We start from the raw sequence: 20,363 nt of genomic DNA, 5'->3' as shown, positions 1-20,363 counted from the left end.
TATTCCAAGGACCCTGGAGCCGGGTAGAATAGTGTCTCCTGAAATCCAGGTCCCCCAACAACTTCTGAGTGTGACCTCGTTTGAAAGTAGGGGCTTTACGGGTGAAACCAAAGCTAAGATAATCACACTGCGTCAGGGTGGCCTGCAAATCCACTGGTGTCTCCCTGTCGTGGTTTAGATATTTAAATGTCCCCAAGATTATATGCTGAAGGCTTGCTTGTCTGTGGGTGTGGTGCTATTGGGAAATTGAAACTTTAGGAGGCCGATGGAAGGAAGTTAGTTAGGTCATTGGGGTGTCCCTGAAGGAGATATTAAGTCAGGTTCTGTCTGTTTGTCTGTGTCTCCCTGTCTGTTTCTGTTGGCTTACAGGTGATTCCCCTAGGCTCCTCCCAGGGACTTAGCAACAACTTAAGTCATACCTGCTGCCATTACCCGCAGCCTCCAGAACTACTCTGCTCTCTCTCTCTCTCTCTCTCTCTCTCTCTCTCTCTCTCCCTTCCTCCTTCTCCTTCCCTCCCTCTCTCCCTCTCTCCCTCTCTCCCTCTCTCCCTCTTTCCCTCCCTCTCTCCCTCTCTCCCTCTCCCTCTCTCTCCCTCTCCCTCTCTTTCTCTCCCCCTCTTTCTGCCTCCCTCTCCCCCTCTTTCTCTCTCCCTCTCTCTCCTTCACTCCCTCTCTCTCCCTCTCTCTCTGTCTCTCCCCCTCTCCCTCTCCCCCTCTCCCTTTCTTTCCCTCTCTGACCCTCTCCCTCCCTCTCTCTCTCTACTTCCCTCCCACTCCTCTCTCCCCCTTTCTCTTTCTCTTCCTCTCCCTCTCTTTCCCTCACCCTCTTTCTGCCTCCCTCCCCCTCTTTTTCTCTCTCCCTCTCTCTGTCTCTCTGTCCCTCCCTTTCTCTGTCCTTCTCTGTCTCTGTTTCACTGCCCTCATGGCTCTGCTCCCATCTGTCTGCCTCCTTCTTTACTCCCTTTCCTTCCCCCAAATAAACCCCCTTATACTAGATCAGATCTGTTGCACGATTTAATTTCTCAGGGGGCTGCTCTCTCTCTCTCTCTCTGTGTGTGTGTGTGTGTGTGTGTGTGTGTGTGTCCCTGTCTTTGTGGCCCCCCCTCTGCATTTCTCTATCTTTCTCTGTCTCTCTTTTTCTCCCTGCTCTCCCAGCTGCAGTGCTGGGAGGTTCTGCCCCACCACACCACCACAGGCCTGAGTGATGGGGCCTGAACATCCGTGGGGGAAACCTCTGAACTGAGAACGCAAGCAGCTGGTTTCCATTTAAGTTGATAATCTCAGGGAAACTGCCTGATATGCCCTCTAAGCCAGTGGTTCTCAACCTGTGGATCTCAATGCCCTTGGCAAACCTCAGTCTACAAATTTACATTACAATCCACAACAGTAGCACAATTACAGTTATAAAGTAGCAATGAAAATAGAACTGTATTAAAGGTCCCAGTGTTAGGAAGGTTGAGAACCAATGCAAGGAGATCTGGAGAACTCCACACTATGACAGAGGAGATCGGAGAGACATGACTGCAGGCTAAGGACTGTTGGGGAAGCAAAGCTGGAGAGATAGAAAAGGCCCTCCTTGGGGTTGGGGATCTAGCTCAATGGTAGAGCGCTTGCCTAGCGAGCGAGCACAAGGCCCTGGGTTCGGTCCTCAGCTCCGGAAAAAAAAAAAAAGAAAGAAAAGAAAGAAAAGAAAGAAAAGAAAAAAGAAAAGGCCCTCCTCAGGCTGGAAAGATGGCTCAGCAGTTAAGAGCACTCACTGCTCTTCCTGAGTTCAAATCCTGGCAACCAAATGGTGGCTCACAACCATCTGTAATGGGATCTGATGCCCTCTACTGGTGTGTCTGAAGACAGCTACAGTGTGTGTGTGTGTGTGTGTGTGTGTGTGTGTGTGTGTGTGTAATTTAAAAAGAAAAGAAAAGAAAAGAAAAGTTCCTCCTCCAAAGTCTGGGGAAGCATGGCCTCTTTGGCACCTTGATTTTGAGTTTCCAGCTCCTGGAACCACGAGGGAGTAGATTTCTTGTTTGAAACACTCAGTGGTATCAATTTCTCTCTATGGGGATAAGGTTCCCAGAGATATCTTAGCCCTGATGATGTGTTGGGCTGGATGCAGCAAAGAGCAGGGACCTAGGTCAGGGCTAGGGGTCAGGGGTCAGGGGTCGGGGGTCGGGGGTCAGGAGTGCATACCTCGGTGGAGCTGAGGAAGCTGCAGTCACTGTCATCTGGTGGGCACACAGCATGCATCCTCACAAGCCGCTGCTTCCCCCGGAGGCAGATTTCCCTGTTTCCAGCTTCCTGCTTGGGCTTCCAAAGAGGCCAGATGTCCCTTAGCTCTAGGAACCCCTGTGCCCCCCAATGCCCCTTCCCAACCTCGCACAGGTTCCCATTTTAACTTCTGGGTGAAATTCTGGTGTTTTCTATTCTCTCAGTATTACTCTCAAGGAGAAGAGATCCCCCTGACTTGAGAATAGTGCGTTTCAGTCTTTCTAGAGAATTTAGAGAATATGTTGTGCGCTAGGATAAGATAATAAACTGCGTAATGTTTGCATAGGTACACATATGCGTACATATTTGCATGCTACAAAGAAAATGAGGGTGGGTGAAGAAGCCATTAGAGACTGGGAGAGGATGGCATCAAACGCACCCCAAACCCAAAATGAGCAGTTACAGTCGGAGGGACAGCTCAGGGGTCAGGATCAGGCCTGCTCTCACAGAGGGCCAGGTTCTCTTCTCAGCACCCACATAGCAGCTCACGACCATCTGTCACTCCAGGTCCAGAGGCTTTGACGCCCTCTTCTGGTCTCCATGCATGTGGTACGTAACCATATGATCACACACATACCCATAAAAAAAAATATATATATATATATGCGGTTAGCACTTAGGTGTCTGCCCTTCCAGTTTTTTTTTCTGTGTATGGACACATATACACAGTGCATAAAATAGGTATATGTTCACACATATATGCATGTATGGACACACATATTACCAAATGGCATGTGTGGGTTGTATTTACTTTGCGTGGGTGCATGCGTGCACATCTACATATGCCATGGTGTGCCTCAGAGGACAACTTGCAGGAGTTGGGTCTCTCCCTGTACCCTGTGGATCATGGGATTGAGCTAAGATTGTCAGGCTCGGTAGCAAGTGCTGTTACTTAAGCCATCTTGCATGTATGTATGTGTGCGTGCATGCATGTATTATGTATGTGTGCATGCATGTATATATGTATTATGTATGTGTGCATGCATATATATATGTATTATGTATGTGTTATGCATGCATGCATTTGTGTTTGTGCATATGTATACATCGTAAGATGGGCCTTATGACCCAGGCTTGTACATTCAGCCATTGAGAAGACTGAGGATGCAGGGTTACAAGTTCAAGACTAGACTGGGCAACTTAATGAGTCTGTTCCCAAGATTAAGAAAAAGGTTTTTTTAAAAGGTTGGAGAAGGACTGGGGGTGTGTATGGTTTAGTAGCAGATTAACTTGCTTGACCTGACTACTGCGTGAGACCACACACACACATGCCCACACTCTTGTACATGTGCTCGCATACTCATGTGAACACACAGGCAGGTGTGGGACAAGGAAGAGACTCTGACTGTGCCTCCCTCCTGGACCATGGCTACTTAAGCAGTCTTGTCTATCCAGAGAACCTGACCCATGCTGCCCAAGGGACCAAGCAGGCATTGTGACACAACTCTCAAGTTCACAGGTCCCTCACCACAGCGTCAGTGTCACTCAGCTCCTGGATTTTTGACTTTGGGGATATCATCTCTACAAAGTGGGCATCTTGACACCTCTTCTGTCACAACACACCCAGATTTCCTGGTTCCAGAACTTCCCCCCAAGCTTCCCTTTCTATGACACAGTAACGTCAGCATGAAGAGAAGCAGAAGCAAACTGGTCCTACCCTGTGCACTCAGCCCTACAACTCCACAGTTGACAAAAGGCAGACAGCTCTGTGGGGGACCGTGTGGACTCTGTCCTTGTCTTTCCAGCTCAGTTAACATTTCCTGTGCATCACTGTCCCCCATAAGCCCCACTATCCAGCCTCCCATCTTGGGGTGGGACACTCACTCCTCCTGGGGCCTCAGCCTGCAGCCGGCGCAGCTGGGTACGAAGCTCGCAGACCTGCTCCGTCAGCTCGAACACTCTTCTGCGAAGGGCATCCTTCTCCACCAGGCGCTGAGAAATCTCCATCTGGGCCCTGTCCCTTGCTGTGTACGCCTGTAGCCAAGACAGGAGAGACAGACACGAATAGTTAAGGGTGGTTTGGGGCAGGACAACAGAGCCAGACATCTGAACTGAAAAAGGCACCCCCATGATGTAGGCACTTGCTGTGAACTCATCAAGTGTGCACTAACCAGGACTCACACTGAATATGCAAACCTACATTTTAATAAAACCTATATCTGGGATGGACAGTCTATGTCTCGTGTCAGGAAAAAGGGCGGGGAGACTAACAGAGAGCCCGTGTCAGTGCTGTTGCAAGGGGAGTTTGAATCCTGAGCCAGCAGCTCTGAGCCTCATCTGCACACCAGCAGGGGGCAGTGTAGAATCATCCTGCCCTGCGCCGCCTCCCCTCTGTTCCCCAAGGCTTCCGATACCTGGTCACGTTCCTTCTGCAGCTCAGCCACCTGGCCCTGAAGCATGGTCATCTTCTCTTTGTATAGTTCACAGTCCACCTGGGTCTTCCGGAACTGGAGTAGGGTCTGTTCCTTCTCCTCCCAGTACTGTAGAACACACCCATGATGCTCATTGGCTCTTAGAATTTAGGTGGGAAGGGGGGAGTATAAGTGGGGGGAAAAGGAGGCAGGGGGCTTAGAGGGCAAGTGAAGAACAGGTCTACAGAGCCACAGAGCCAATCATACTGGATATAGTCAGCAATTGTGCATGCACGTGTGCAGAATTGCAGGCTGTTTAATGGCTCTTAAACACACAAGCAATATCCCCCTGGCTCATTCTCTCCTATCCTTCCCTTCTTTTCTCTTTGTCTTCCCTTGTCTAAATCCTGGGCTCTAGTGGTCCCTAAGTTTGACACACTCCTGGGGTTTCTCCATTGCTTGTCTGACTATGAGGTCTGGGCTATGGAATAGCAAACTTAGTCAGACTGTGTTAATGATTGAATCTGTCTGTCTGTCTGTCTGTCTGTCCTGCAAATGAGCCCACCCCAAGATGAAGGGTCATGACTCAAAGGAAGGGCACCACTGCTTCACCTGCTTCTGCTGCCTCTCCGCGGCCACTGCTCTCTCCCGCAGTGAGTGGATACGATCCACCAGCTCTTGCTTGCTCTCCCGGGCCTCATCCAGGCTCTGTTCTAGAATGTCCTTCTCCACCTGGTGAAAGATTTATTCATTTACTATATATATAAGTACACTGTAGCTGTCTTCAGACACACCAGAAGAGGGCATTGGATCTCCTTACAGATGGTTGTGAGCCACCATGTGGTTGCTGGGATTTGAATTCAAGACCTCTGGAAGAGCAGTCAGTGCTCTTAACTGCTGAGCCATCTCTCCAGTCCCTGAAGGAATGATTTATCAAAGAGATTGTGTGTGTATATGTGTATGTGTACCATGTGGGTGCACTACCCTGTAGAGACCAGAAGGCAGCACTAGAACACCCAGAACTGGAGTTCAACATGGCTAATAATCTGCCACGTGGGTGCAGAACCTTGGTCCACAGCAAGAGCCACACGTGCTCTTAATCACCAAATCATCTCTCCAGTAACCCTTCTCCCCATCAATTTTAAAGGAATTAAAGGGAGCTGGGTGGTGGTGGCAGAGGCAGGTGGATCTCTGAGTTCAAGGCCAGCCTGGTCTACTGAGCTAGTTCTAGGACAGCCAGGATTACACAGAGAAACCCTGTCTTGAACCACCACCTCCCTTCCTCCCCCCCAAAAAAAAGAAAGAAAGAAAAAGAAAAAAAAGAAAGAAAAGAGGGGCTGGAGAGATGGCTCAGCAGTTAAGAGCACTGACTGCTCTTCCAGAGGTCCTGAGTTCAAATCCCAGCAACCACATGGTGGCTCACAACCATCTGCAATGGGGCCTGATGCACTCTGATGAGTAAAGTGTTCTCAGAACTCCAGGGCTTCAGTGTCCCCAGCTCCTAGGCTCTAGGAAGTCACCGTGTAAAGGATGAAGGAAGTCTTATGGACAGAACAGATTCATATTTCTGTATCTCTATGGTTTCCTCAGCCTTTCATTTTGTTTTAGCCAAGGTATCACCTGCCTCTGGCTTTCATGCAGGGGTTGCAGACATGTACCACCCCGCCCAGCAGAGCCCGCTGTTACAAGTGGCCTTTTCTCTTGCAGCTCAGTGTGGTCTCAGTAAATCAGCCCACAGAGCAAGCTAATCTAGGGACATGGTTTTTAATGCTGTCACCATCTGGGTGTGTGGAAAGAGGGAGGCAGGAAGGAATGAGAGAGGATTGCATAACCTGACCTGGTGGTGCAGGTCTATCATGCCAGGATACTGAGACAGGAGGATCCTGAGTTCAAAGCCTGTCTAAGAGAAGGGATTGCATGAGCCAGGAACCTTGCCTTAGCAAAACCACCTGGGAGGGAGTCTCCCAGCCCATAGGCACCCCCTGATGCTAAAGACAAGGCCTCTGCAGATCAGCAGGAGACATCTGGCCTCCTCAGGGACCAAGACCTACCAGGCTGAAGGTCATCGAGCGGAGCTTCTCGTTCTCTTCCTTAAGCCGATTCAGTTCCTCTCCTTCAGGCTCCAGGTCGCTGGCCATTTTCAGGGACCTCTCTAGAGATTCTCTTTCACATGAAGATACAAGGCTTGCCCGCTGGAGTTCCTGCTTCACCAGGTAGAGCTGTGTGGGAGGAAGCGGGAGGATGATCATGGGAAATGTTTCTCCACTAAGCATTGGCCGGGTGCAGCTTGTCCTTGCTCCTGCTGCTGCTGGCATGTGAAAAGCCTCAGCCCCGACCTTCAGAGGTGTACGTGGGTTCACCTCCTGAGCAATCCCAGCCCTCATGAGAAGGGGCACTTAATAGTACTTATTTTATTTTAAATTATATATACTTATCTGAGTATATATCTAACTGTTTGTGGACATGTGCATGTGATTGTGGTTGCCTACAGAGGTCAGGGGCATTAGATTCCCCCTGTAGCAGGAATTATAAGCTGCCTAATATGGGTTTGGGAACCCGAATTCGGGTGTTCTGGAAAAACAGTGAGTACTCTTAGCCACTATGACAGTTTGAATGCTAAGTGTCCCCTTCCGCTCGGTCCCAGTTGGTGGTGCCATTTAGGGGGAGGTTAGGAGGTGCAGGGTTTCCTGGTGGAGGTGTGTCAACAGGGGCAGGCTTTGGGGGTACAGAGCCTTGCTCTACTCCCGGTCTCTCTTTGCTTCGTGTTTGTAGTTGAGGCTATGATCTGTCAGCTTCCTGCCCTGACCACGGGCCTCTCTGCCACCATCTCTCTCTGCTCTGATAGACTCCTATCTTCCTGGAGCCACAGCCTAGGCAAACCTTCCTTCTGTGTTTCTCTTGGCCCTGTTCTTTTATCACTGTAACAGAAAAGTAACTATTGCAGCCACTGAGCAGTCTCTCTTTAGGGAGAGCAACTTAGCTTTGGCCCTGTTCTTTTATCACTGTGACAGAAAAGTAACTGTTGCAGCCACTGAGCAGTCTCTTCCGGGAGAGCAATTTAGCTTACTTTGCTAAGGATGAGGCTCAGTGCTTAAACTCGTGGCTTGGGTCCCTGGGAGCAGACCAAAGGGGCCAAGTACCCACTCTCATCTCTATAGTCAGATGGATGGCCACCAGGACCCCTGGTTTCATTGCCCTCATCTCTCTGACGGAGAGAATGTGGACTCATTAATAAACAGCACCACCCCCAAGCCAGCCAAATCAAGCCGATAAAGGCTAGGGATGCCAAGGGCCACAGGAACCGGATCCTTCAGCCAAGCAGAGGGAACCTTCCTGGGCCAGGAGTCTGTGTGTATCCAGGGTCCTGAACCCCCAAACTACCCAGCCAGATCACACTGGCTTCTTTATTCTTTTGCTCAGAGGCCCAAGAGAAACCTGGTTCTCCCCGCATTGGTCTGGCATCCTGGAAGGAAGCACCCATAAGATAACCCAGAGATCTGCAGGTCACGGTAGAGGCTGGCTGCCCAGCTCCCTGGCTAGTGAGCCCCCAGGGAAGGTACCTCCTCCTGCAGGCTGTGGCAGCGTGTGGCTGCCAGCTCCTTCTCCCGAAGCGCGTTGCTGTAGTGCAGTGACAGGTTCAGCATCTCGTCCTTCAGCTTCAGGACCTCGTGGAAGTGGGTGCTGACCTCACGTTTCATGCGTCCGTGGTCAACCTCCAGCTGGCGCAGACCCTCTGCGTGGGCCTCAGCCAAGCCCAGGCGTTCCTTCAGCTGTTGGCATCTCCGGAGCAGAACCTCCTTCTGTGCCTTCTCCTGGGCCAGCTCCTCCTGCAGGCTGCTGATGGCCCCGGCCAGACACTCGGTCAGCTTGGATGTCTCCATGAGACCTGCAGATGGGTGATCATTTCTCTCTGTCACCTTGGGAGACCCTGCCATTCTCCTCCAGCCCTGGTCCCGCCCCCACCCCATGAGCTAGCTGACTGCATTCAAAGTTAGCAATTTCCATGGAACTCCAAGGAAAACACAGCAGAGACGGAAGTCTCCCGACAGAACTCACATGAATGTGTCTTTCGCACCGACCCAGAACAGATGGCTTATTAGCTGCTGCTTTGAGTTCCCCCAAATCTTTCAGCAGCTCCCTGGGAAAGGCCAGAGTCTGTCAGCTCCTGAGCACCACTGTATATCCCACCATGCAGGCTAAGCCCTTTTTTTTTTTTAAAGATATATTTATTTAATTTTTTTAGATTTATTTATTTTTATTTATATGAGTACACTGCTGCTGTCTTCAGACACACCAGAAGAGGACATCAGATCCCATTACAGATGGTTGTGAGCCACTATGTGGTTGCTGGGAATTGAACTCAGGATCCCTGGAAGAGCAATCAGTGCTCTTAACCACTGAGCCATCTCTCCAGCCCCTATTTATTTAATTTGTATGAATAGACTGTAGCTGTTTTCAGACACACAGAAGAGGCATCGGATCCCATTACAGGTGGTTGTGAGGCACCACATGGTTGCTGGGAACTGAACTCAGGACCTCTGGAAGAGCAGTCAGTGCTCTTAACCACTGAGCCATCTCTCCAGCCCCCAGGCTAAACCTTTCGTGCTTTCCTGGCAGAAGTCTTGGCTTCCCTGCCCCTGGCCCTGGGAAGAGAGACACTAGACCTCCCCTTAAGCAGCATGAATGTCAGCCCTTCGGGGTTGGGGATTTAGCTCAGCGGTAGAGCACTTGCCTAGCAAGCGCAAGGCCCTGGGTTCGGTCCCCAGCTCCGGAAAAAAAAAAAAGGAAGCAAAATGAATGTCAGCCCTTCACTTCTGGAGTGCATGGCGGCCCTCCGTCCCCAGAGTCTCCTCATAGAAGGTGGGCCTTGAAGCACCCAAGTCCTGTGGCTTCTTCTTCCCTCCCCTCTCCCAGTGCAGTGAGTTGGGATGGTGCCAGGCCCGGGGCCAGAGACCATAACGGGGAGGAAGTGCTGTATTAGTGGGCTCTGATCTAGCACTCACCGCTGAAGGTGCTGAAGTCAATGTCAGACTGTAGCCCAGTGACCAGGGTGTAGACATCAGGGTTGTGGAACTTCAGGCTTTCCAGGAAGGCAATGGCTCCGTTCTTCCCTCGGGCCTTCAGCAGATCCAGCAAGTGCCCTTGAGAGAGAGAGAGAGAGAGAGAGAGAGAGAGAGAGAGAGAGAGAGAGAGATCCAGCCTGAGCCACCAAAGCGTGTGGAGAGCTGGGGCTTGGAGTCCTCTGGGTTCCCTATCTTTATCCATGCATCACCAACTTGAGGCAAGAGCTGTTGGATCCCTATGAGGGGCAAGAAAACGTTCTTCCACGGGCTGGGTATAAAGGGACATGCGCACACACAGTCTTACAATCCTGAGCGCTCGCCATCTTCTCTGTCTCTCTGTCTCTCGCTCTCTCCTCCTTTCTCTGTCTCTCTCTTGGTCTCTCCCTCTCTCTGACTCTGTCTGTCTCTTTCTCTGTCTCTCTGCCTCTGTCTCTCTTTGTCTTCCTATCTCTCTCTCCTGTGTGTGTGTGTGTGTGTGTGTATGTTTGTGTGCATGATTGTGTGTGCGTGTATGTCTGTGTGTGTATGTGCATGTGTATGTTGCATGTATACACATATGCATGTGTGTATGTGTGTCTATGTGCATGTGTGTTTCATGTGTATACGTGTACACATGTGCATGTGTGTATGTGTGTGCATGTGTGTCTATGTGCATGTTGTTGCATGTGTATACGTGTACACATGTGCATGTTTGTGTGCATGAATGTGTGTGCGTGTATGTCTGTGTGTTTGTGTATGTTGCACGTGTACACATGTGCATGTGTGTATGTATGTGCATGTGTGTCTATGTGCATGCGTGTTGCATGTGTATGTGTGTACACATGTGCGTGAGAGCACCAGCCTTTTTTTTTCTTTTTTCTTTTTTTCGGAGCTGGGGACCAAACCCAGGGCCTTGCGCTTCCTAGGCAAGCGCTCTACCACTGAGCTAAATCCCCAACCCCAGCACCAGCCTTTTTACAGATCAATCTCTTTTATACTCTAAAGCAGCACGTATATATACGCTGTGACATCAATACTTGCCACCTGTCACCTGGCCTCTATGGCCTGCGTTTGCAGTGAGCATTTTGTCAACTTTGTCAACAGTGCTTCACCCTCTAACCTCCAGTGGCCTCAGTCACTTCCGAGTGAGAAGATACTGCCTTCCAGGCCAGAAGAACGAATTGCAAAGACATCCCCAAGATACAGCGCCCCTCCCCCCAATCCTACCAGTGCTGGTTAGCTTTGTCAACCCAAGACACTAGAGTCATCGGGGAAGAGGGAATGTCACTTAAGGAAGTGTCCCCATCATGCTGGCCTGTCGGCAAGCCTGCAGCACATTGTCCTCATTAATGATGGATGTAAAAGGGCCTAGACCACTGTGGATGAAGCCACCTCTGGCAAGTGGTCCTGGGTATATAAGAAAGGTGTCTGGAGAGATGGCTCAGTGGTTAAGAGCACTGACTGCTCTTCCAGAGGTCCTGAGTTCAAATCCCAGCAACCACATGGTGGCTCACAACCATCTGTAATGGAATCTGATGCCCTCTTCATGCAGACGGATGTATATGTAGCAGGGCACTCATATATATATATATATATATATATATATATATATATATAATGAAACAAAATTTAAGGAAGGAAGGAAGGAAGGAAGGAAAGAATGGGGAGCGAGCCATTAAGTAGCATCACCCATGGCCTCTGCTTCCGTTCCTGCCTTGGCCACCATCAACGTTCGACTGTGGTTCAGATGTATAAACCTAATAAACCCTTTCCTCCCTGAGTTGCTCTTGGTCATGGTGTTTATCACAGCAACAGATGTCAAGCTAAGACAGTGCCTGTGTGAGTTTTTCCTTTTGGACAAACGATCTTTGTAGATGTTATTAGGTGATCGATCGCAGGTCAGACTGTCCTGGGACTTGGGGTGCAGCTCAGTTGGTAGCATGCTCGTGCAGCATGCACAGAGCCCTGGGTTCGGTCACCCAGAAGTGGCTCACACCTGTCGTCCTGGAGCTTCATCCTCAGACACATAGCAAGTGTACGTGAGACAACATCTCTATCAAAAAAATAGATTTAAGAATGGAAAGAGACACATTCCAACTCCAACTGTGCTTACAAGGAGAGGAAATGGGTGCACACCACAATGCCTGGGTTATGTGTGCACACCACAATGCCTGGGTTATGTGTGCACACCACAATGCCTGGGTTATGTGTGCACATTTGCTTTGTGTATGCTGGCAAGGTTTCTACAAATAGAGCTACATTTCCCCTCCCCCTTTTTTTGATAGGGTCCCACACTGCAGTCTCTACTGGCTTCGAACTTGTAGCAATCCTCCTTTCTCAGTCACCGGGAATGTTAGGGTAACAGGCATACCCACCCTTGGTGTTGAAGCTTTCCCCCAGCCCCACGGCTGCAGCACAAACCTTGTTGGGCTGCAGGGCAGGGAGAGCTCAGCTGTGACCCCAGTGTCTCGAGGAGGGGTTAATGGCAATGGACTCACCAACTCTCATGGCACTGTTGGTGAAGCGGGAGCTGTGGAGGATCTCCTCCTCGTCCAGCTGGCCCAGCACCTTGGCCTGGCGCAGGTAGGGGGTGAGCCGGCTGGGACAGATGCTCTGCACGATCCTGCATCGGTGACTCTCCAGCATATCCCAGAGCAGCTCCTCGTCCAGAGCAGTCAGCGTGGAATCCATGCGGCACAGTTCGGCCATACCTGGACTCCGAGAGGCCAGGATAGGGGTGCAATCGAAGACTGTGCTCGGGCGTTCGACCGAGGCCAGGGAGTTTTTCTGCTCTAGCCTTCTTTGCTCCACACTGCTGGTGGAGGAACAACATCCAACTCAGGGAGTCAGAGGAACACCCTGTGGCAATGCAGGAACACCCTGTAGCAATGCTAGGCTCACTTCCCACTCCCTGTCCCCACCCCCACCCCTTACCTCTGGCAGGCAGAGAGCCTCACCTGGTGTCAGTAAACCACATTAGTCATCACTGCTCATGGCCCGGGGACTTCACTAACCCAAGGTGACAATAAAAGCTGGTCAGGATCTGGGAGCACAAGCTCCAGTATTTACCCAGCACTGCTGAGGTGCTGGGCGTAGGTTCCATCCTCAGCAACACACATGCACACACATGAGTACATATGCACACACACATATGCATGGCAAACATACACACATGCATGCACACGCACACACATGCACACACACACATGCATGGCAAACATACACACACATGCACGCACACACACACACACACACACACACAAAGTGGGGAGAAAAGGAAGTAAGGTTAAGAAACTGTCCTGGAGCCAACTTTAGAGTTGGACACTGTGTCCAGCAGCTGGTGGTACTGCTGCTGTTCTAAGGGCAGAAAGGATCTCATGGGGACAGGGCTGGCCAGAGTGCTTACCCAGGACTGATTTGGCCAGTCTGGAGCAGAGGGAGGCTCACGGTGGCTGCATAAAAGGTATGCACAGCCTGGGTCTTGTCACGCAAGCAAAAAGCCACCAGCTTTCAGACCAAGGAGGGAGCTGGGAAGGGCTCCCCACTTCAGAGGACCCCTCCCAGTCTTTAGCCATTTTATAATGGTTGCTACAGTGACTGCAGTAGCCGGCTTCTGCCTCTGTGGAAGATCAAACCATGAGCACCATGCGCTTAAAGCCGATACTCCGTGGATGAACGCTGGCCACTCTAGGTTTCTGCATCGCACATACAGCCCTGCCGACATCCCTGTGAGTCTCCAAGCACAGGTAGGAGCAGACTCAGGTTCACAGAGCGCCACGGTTCTGATTCTTTTCATCTGGCCCTGTGCTGTGCTCCGCAGATGCCCCCAAACCATATCAAGTCAAGCTTGGTGGTTTATAACAAACAGAAAGTGATGGCTGGGATGTCCTGTCTCTGTGAACAACTCCCAGTCCACCTGAGACAGCTAATCTTGATCACGGGCTTGACTGAACTCAGACTCGTCTAAAAATTAAATCTCCATACGTGTCTGTGGGCTGCCATCCCAGACTGAGTGAAGACGGGGAGGCCGGCTGCATCTCTCTGCTTCCTGTCTGTGGATACAGTGTGAGCGGATCTTGTCCCCCCCCCCCGGCACGCATCCCACAAGTGAAAGACCGATCCCCTAAACTACGAGCTCAGGTGACCTGTTTCTTCACAGCAACAAGAGGGCTCCAACAAGTTACTCACCAGAGGTGCCCAGAGTTGCTTCTTCGGGGCCTCCTTGTAGCTGGCTGGAGTCTGGTGTCTCCCAGTCTGGCTGGTGCACTGCCAATGGCTCTTTCTCCACAGGCTGCGGTGGGCAGGGCCAGACGGGAAGGGCTGTGAAGTTATTTCAAACCATGTGACCTGCTCCAAAACTCAAAGTCCAGCGCCAAAGACTATAGCGAGAGGGAAGAGAAACAATAAAAGACCGGGTTCAGAAGTTGATGCAGACACCTCTGACTCACGCCTTCCTCGGTTCCTTAGAGGAAGCAGGTTCTGGATGAAGCCTGAGAACCATGCCACTCTAGAGAGGACAAGCAGGTGTCATGGTTATTTCACAGCCTGGTCAGCAATCGGGCTCCATGAACACCCTTCCCTTGAACTTCCTCATGCAGAGAGAACTCTGGAGAGTAGGTGGGCAGGCCAGAGCCATCACAAGGAGCAGGGTCATGTGGTGGAGCAGTCACAAGCTCCACCAGCCCACTCTTGGGTTTTTGTTAACAGCTGAGCTGAGCTGAGCTTGGGAAGTAAGGTGCTTCAGGTCCCATCCCCAAAGGACCTGTGAGCGTGGGCTTGTCAGGAATCGGCGAGCGCTCTAGAATGACTTTCAAGAAGGAGAAGAGAGGTAAGAAGTGAGACTTGGGGTTGGTAGCAACACAGAGACTCACGAAAGCAAGGGGCAGCCATTTCCAGAGTGACCTCAGATACATCTGGACCTTGGAGGTCAGAAACACCTGTAGTCTGGAGCTACAGCCTGGACCATACTAGACACATATGGCAAGGAGGTTTGGAAGAGCCCAGGCCCTGGGGTGCCTGGTCTCTGTCAGCATGATAGTCATGGACACATCCCGAGGGGCTCTTGTGTACCCAACGTTTTCGAGGTGTTTATCTCCACATCTGAACAGGGTCAGGAGTAGCCCAAAGAGCTCAGCGAAGAGAGAAAATAAAGCCAGGCTTGGTGGCCTTTTTATCCTAACATTTAAGAGGGTAGAAACAGGTAAGATCTCTGTGAGTTCAAAGCCAGCCTGGTCTACATAGCAAGTTCCGAGCCAGCCACAGTTGCCATAGTGAGACCTTGTTAAATTATGTTTAAAAAAAAAGTTAAATTATGTTACATTAAAAAGGGAGAAAGAGAGTGCTGGAGAGATGGATCAGTGGTTAAGGAGCACTGTCTGCTCTTCCAAAGGACCTGGGTTCAAATCCCAGCAACCACACAGCAGCTCACAACGGTCTGTGATTCCAGTTCCAAGGGATCTGACACCTCACACCAGTGCACATAAAATAAAACAAAATCTTTTTTAAAAAAATTATAGAGGGGTTGGGGATTTAGCTCAGTGGTAGAGCGCTTGCCTAGCAAGCACAAGGCCCTGGGTTCGGTCCCCAGCTCCGGAAAAAAAAAAGAAAAAAAATACTTTGCATCCTAAAAAAAATTATAGAAAATAGCCAAGCAACGGGCCCAGCACAGGGCGGGGAACCCCATGCACCAGAAGCCAGTTCTGAGACTGGCTGGGGGAATCTCCAGTACCCCTACATTCCATCCAACGTGCTGCGGGTGCGGAAATGACTATGGGGTGTTTGCATGTGTTTGGAAAGACACCAAAGCCACTAAACTGTGCACCAGAATGGGTGAATTATGGGGCTTGCAAAAATAGGATCAGTAAGACTGCTAATTAGGAAGGAAGGAAGGAGAGAAGGAAAGAAGGAAGGAAGAAAAGGAGGAAAGAAACTGGGTGGTGGTGCACACCTTTAATCTCAGCAGAGGCAGAGACAGGCAGGTCTCTAAGTTTGAGGCCAGCTTGGTCTACAGAGTGAGTTCCAGAACACCCAGGACTATACAGAGAAACTGTTGTCTTGAAAACCTACTGAGAGAGAGAAGGAGGGAGGGAGGGAGGGGGGGAGAGAGAGAGAGAGAGAGAGAGAGAGAGAGAGAGAGAGAGAGAGAGAGAGAGAGATGCCAGAGCTATCTGTGACCCCGTGCTCAGCCCAGTCTAGTCTCCAGTCCCAGACAGGGTCCAGGAAGAGGGTGAGGCTTGAGGAGCTCCCTCCTGTGAACTGACCAGTTCTGCAATCTGAAGCTAGGGACTACTGTGTTCAGTGTGTGGGAGACCAGCAACCTCCCCACCTTCTCCCCACTTCTGCTCCCCTCTGTCCTTCCTCCCTCCTGTTCTCTGTCTCTCCCTACCACCTCCCCTTCTTCTCTCTTCCTCCACCCTCTCTCCCTTCTTTTCCTGGGCAGGGTCTTCACCAGCCTGGCCCCTTCCCACCCACGCCTGACCATGACCTCTGCCTGGGTAGGGACTATGTGTGTCTGTCCTCAGGACCCTGGCCCCAGCCTCTTCTTTCTCATTCCTTGTAGCAGAATCTCAGATCCCTTCACCTGACCAGAGACACCCCAGGATTACCTGCACTGACTGCCTCTGGGGGGTTTCCCCTTACCTGTTCTTACATGTCAGGAGCACGAGTGAACACAGCTACCTCATGTCAGTTTCAAATGCAACATGTGAAACTAGGACAAATGATTGCAGCACACAGTGGGACTAATGATGGCAGCACACAGTGGGACCAATGACGGCAGCACACAGTGGGGCAGATATGGGGAAACCTTCTACTGGGACCCTTCCAAGTCAAACCCCACATAGCTTTTCAATCATTTGAAGGGGTAAATTATTTTAAATCATTTAAAGCTGGTAAAGGCAGAACTGTGTATGGGTTGTCCTCTGACCTCCACACCAGTGTCCCTCTTCCCCAGTAAGTAGGTAAATAGATAAAAATGGGGGGGGGAATTAGTTGAAAGGGACAGGGAGGGGGGAAGCAGCTGTAAAGTCAGAAAAAGGGAAATGAACGGAGAGACAGTTTGGGGAGTGTCTGGCTGCCCTGAAACCAGCCCAGAGCTCCTCAGTACCAGGACTGGGGGGTCCCAGGGCAGAGAGGCCTACATCCTCCTGCTCCCTGCCCACCGGGTGGAGTCTACCTCACTGTCTCTTCGGCAGTGTCTCCACCAAGGGAGACATTTCCTTTCTAGATGTTTGTCTCAGCTCCAAAAGGAGGTGTTCTCGCTAACATGTGCCGGTGTCTCAGAGGATGCAAGAACACAACAGATGCTGGCTACAGTGGGGAACGTTCTGGAAAAGTCACAAGAGAGGAGATGGTTGCCCAGAACTGCCCTAGTCGGGAAAATGTCACTGACAGGACAGGATTCCTTTCCTTCCCACACAGTGTACAAGTGCAGAGTGTGTTTCTCCAGGTCTCTCCAGAGACATCCACCTAAACTCAGAGCCTGACCCGACCTGAACTGCAGAGGCAGACATTGTAGGCGTCCCTGAATGGTGACCTTTCCCTGGCAGGATCAACAGCTCTGTGATTGAATTGGCACCAAATGACCCCAGAACAAGGGTTCATTGGATATTAATTTATTTGTATCAAACCACACTTACGTTATTCACCATTAAATCACTACATCAGGACTCGGACGCCGGCAGATACTGACAGCCACACTCCAGCCTGAAGCTGACACTCGTGTGTTCCAGACACCTGGGCCTCTGGGAGGTTGGTGGCTGGAGAAAAAGGGTTCTGAGATCTCTGAGGGTTTCTGGAGCCTTCCAGAACCTGGTCCCAGTGGCTCAGAGACTTTGGGAGCATCAGCTAATATGACAGCCTCCCTCCCCATCTCCCCCCATAGGCACAACCCTTGAGCTCACCCAGCCACTGATGAGGTGAATTAAAGAGTCAGGGCTCTCCAAACCCTAGTTCTGCCCCAGACCTCTGGATCCCCAAACCTAGTCAAAGATGGGGATGTAAGTGGATTCAGCCAAGCAGTCCCTCAAGGCCACTCTGGGTGGCCCCTATTGATCAGCGCAGGGCAGTTCATACAGCTGGAGAACTAGGTAGCATTTGCCAGGTAGGGGCTGCAATCCAGAACTTAGGAAGTGGAAGCTGGAAGAGTGGGAGTTCTAGGCCAGCCTGGGCTACATAGCAAGTTTGAGGCTAATCTGGGTTACATGAGACTCTGTCACAAAATCGAACACAAAAGACAACAAAAACCCAAATCAGTAGAGCATTGCTTGGGACTGGGGTACAGCTCAATAGGGGAGCACTTCCTGAGTGTGAGCGTGAAGCCCTGGGGCGCGCACACACACTCATACACACACTCACACACACTCTCATATACAAACCCACTCACACACACACACACTCTCATATACAAACCCACACACACACACACACACTCTCACATACAAACCCACTCACACACACACACACTCTCATATACAAACCCACTCACACACACACACTCTCATATACAAACCCACTCACACACACACTCTCATATACAAACTCACACACACTCTCATATACAAACCCACTCACTCACACACACACACACACTCACACACACTCTCATATACAAACCCACTCACTCACACACACACACACACACTCTCTCTTTCTCATACACAAACTCACTCACACACACTCACACAACACTCTCATACACAAACACACACACACACACTCACACACACACTCTCTCTCTTTCTCATACACAAATTCACTCACACACACTCACACACTCTCCCTTTCATACACAAACTCACTCACACACACTCACACATACACTCTCATACACAAACTCACTCACACACACTCACATGGGAGATGAGCTGGGTGTGACCCCAGCTGCTTGGGAAGCACCCTCGACCTTAAGCCGGTGCAGCAGAGCAAGACTTGATCTCAGAAAACAAACAGAAAGTGGGGCTGGGTTTATAAGGTTAGGTAGGGGTGAGTCCGAATGAGAAAGAAAATCTGGCACCCTTGGAGTAGCCTTAGTTCTCTAGAATCTTCTCAACCTGCCCAACACTAGAGTAGCCTTCCTGAATGCATCCTCCTCCTCTTAGGAGACTGCTCCCAACAGTCAGACTTCAAAGAACCCAGACTCGGCCTCTTGCTTTGTCTGATAAGAAAAACACCTCTCTCTTTCTCTCTCTCTCTCTCTCTCTCTCTCTCTCTCTCTCTCTCTCTCTCTCTCTCACACACACACACACACACACACACCACACACTCTCTCTCTCATAAACACACATACACTCTCTTACACATGATTACACACATATACACTCTCTTAAATACACATATACACACACCCTTATAAATACACATACTTTCTCTTTCTCATGCAAACATATGCACACACTTACACATGAGCACACACTCTCTCTTATACACACACATACACAACACACATTCTCTCGTGCACACATATACACATTCTCTTACATGTGAGCACACACACATATACTCTCTTGTACACACACTCTCTCATGCACACATATACACTGTCTTACACATGAACACATACTCTCTCTTAAACACACACACACACACACACACACACACACCCTTTCACCCACACATATACACACTCTAACACATGAGTGTGCGCTCCCTACAGTCTGAACAGAAGGTTAGAACACGTGGCTGACAAATGTAGCCGCCAAGGAGAGGGTCACCAAGCCAAGAGGGAAGGACGGTCCTTTGTATTCTGCTCAAATCCAGTCCCTTAGTCCCAGAAATATCAGTGGGAATCCACCCGGCTGATGAAGGCCTGACTCACGGTAGCCCTCCAGACGCCTGCTTTCCCCTCCATCCAACCTCGGCAACCTGAAGGTGTGGCCGTAAACCCCAGCATTCCTTCCTCCCGTCCCAGCCCCTTGGCTCTCTGTGGGACTGCAGCAGCCGGAGAAGGTTCTGGCACTTTAATCAAACACAATGAGACAAACTGTTTCCTTCATTTTCCCGGAAACCAGGCACCATCTCCACTGTTAGTGAGGGAGGTGACAGCCCCTCCTTGCCTCAGAACAGCTGGGGCCCTGTCCTGACCTGTCCGTTGTCCTGACCTGTCCACAGTCCCCTTGGCATGCTGACTGGTTCTGGTGGGACAGACTCTGCATTTGCCTTCCTGTCCTGTAGCAGTGATGGTCTGAGGTTCAGTCTCAGGCTGGGCTGAACAGCATCTGAGGAGCAGGTTTGACGGGCACAGTCATCTGGGAGCTTCCCACAGAAGCAGGCCCTTATATACAGGGCTTGGGTGCAAAGGCGAAGGGGCAGCGTGTTCCCTCCTCCCGTGTCGTGTCTGATTGGCTGATGTGAGAGTCGTCGTCTCCTGTTGAGAGATGCCAGGTATCTGGTCTCCCCACAGAGGGCCATGATAGAGGGTGTGGTGGCGGCCAGGAGAATCCTCCCTCCTTTGTGAGCAGTCAGCCCGGTTCATCGGCCTCTACTCTTGGAAAGAACCTAGTAGGGTGACGATGACTTACGGGCCTTCCTCGTTCCCATAATCAATTATAGGACTTGCATAAGGATTCCAGCAGGCCCATTAAAGGTCAACATTTCATAAGGGGACCTGGGTTGTGACAAAAGTGACTCTTTCTGGAGTCTAATTGCTTTGCCTGTCTGGCATCCTTACATCTGCATCCATAGTCCTTACCTTCTGCGCAGTGGCTCTTAG

The 20,363-nt window shown here is 50.6% G+C and overlaps 1 protein-coding gene across 11 annotated transcripts in view; it reads right to left on the bottom strand.

Annotated features, from left to right (window-relative positions):
* Card14 (caspase recruitment domain family, member 14) overlaps positions 1-19,901 on the bottom strand; it is a 35,192-nt gene extending 15,291 nt beyond the window's left edge. For 3 of the 11 annotated variants that reach the window (XR_010055254.1, XM_039087526.2, XM_039087528.2), the window contains exons 1-9: positions 12,154-14,249; positions 9,617-9,754; positions 8,174-8,499; positions 6,665-6,832; positions 6,451-6,513; positions 5,226-5,345; positions 4,617-4,742; positions 4,087-4,236; positions 2,185-2,301 (exon numbers count right to left, since the gene is read on the bottom strand). Coding sequence is in view for 10 of the 11 variants with exons in the window: in XM_039087526.2 (XP_038943454.2) it covers positions 2,185-2,301; positions 4,087-4,236; positions 4,617-4,742; positions 5,226-5,345; positions 6,451-6,513; positions 6,665-6,832; positions 8,174-8,499; positions 9,617-9,754; positions 12,154-12,364 (1,419 nt within the window). In the remaining variant the exon portion in view is untranslated. Of the gene's footprint in view, positions 1-2,184; positions 2,302-4,086; positions 4,237-4,616; positions 4,743-5,225; positions 5,346-6,450; positions 6,514-6,664; positions 6,833-8,173; positions 8,500-8,669; positions 8,752-9,616; positions 9,755-12,153; positions 14,252-19,735 lie in introns of those variants that run through there. The other 8 variants (NM_001427162.1, XM_039087519.2, XM_039087520.2 and 5 more) reach the window with 8 other exon arrangements.
* Positions 19,902-20,363: the final 462 nt, after the last annotated feature.

This window comes from Rattus norvegicus, chromosome 10 (genome assembly GCF_036323735.1).
Source record: "Rattus norvegicus strain BN/NHsdMcwi chromosome 10, GRCr8, whole genome shotgun sequence".
Lineage (NCBI taxonomy): Eukaryota > Metazoa > Chordata > Mammalia > Rodentia > Muridae > Rattus > Rattus norvegicus.
Note: the sequence above shows the minus strand (reverse complement) of the source record. Positions and strands in the feature narration are given on the sequence as shown.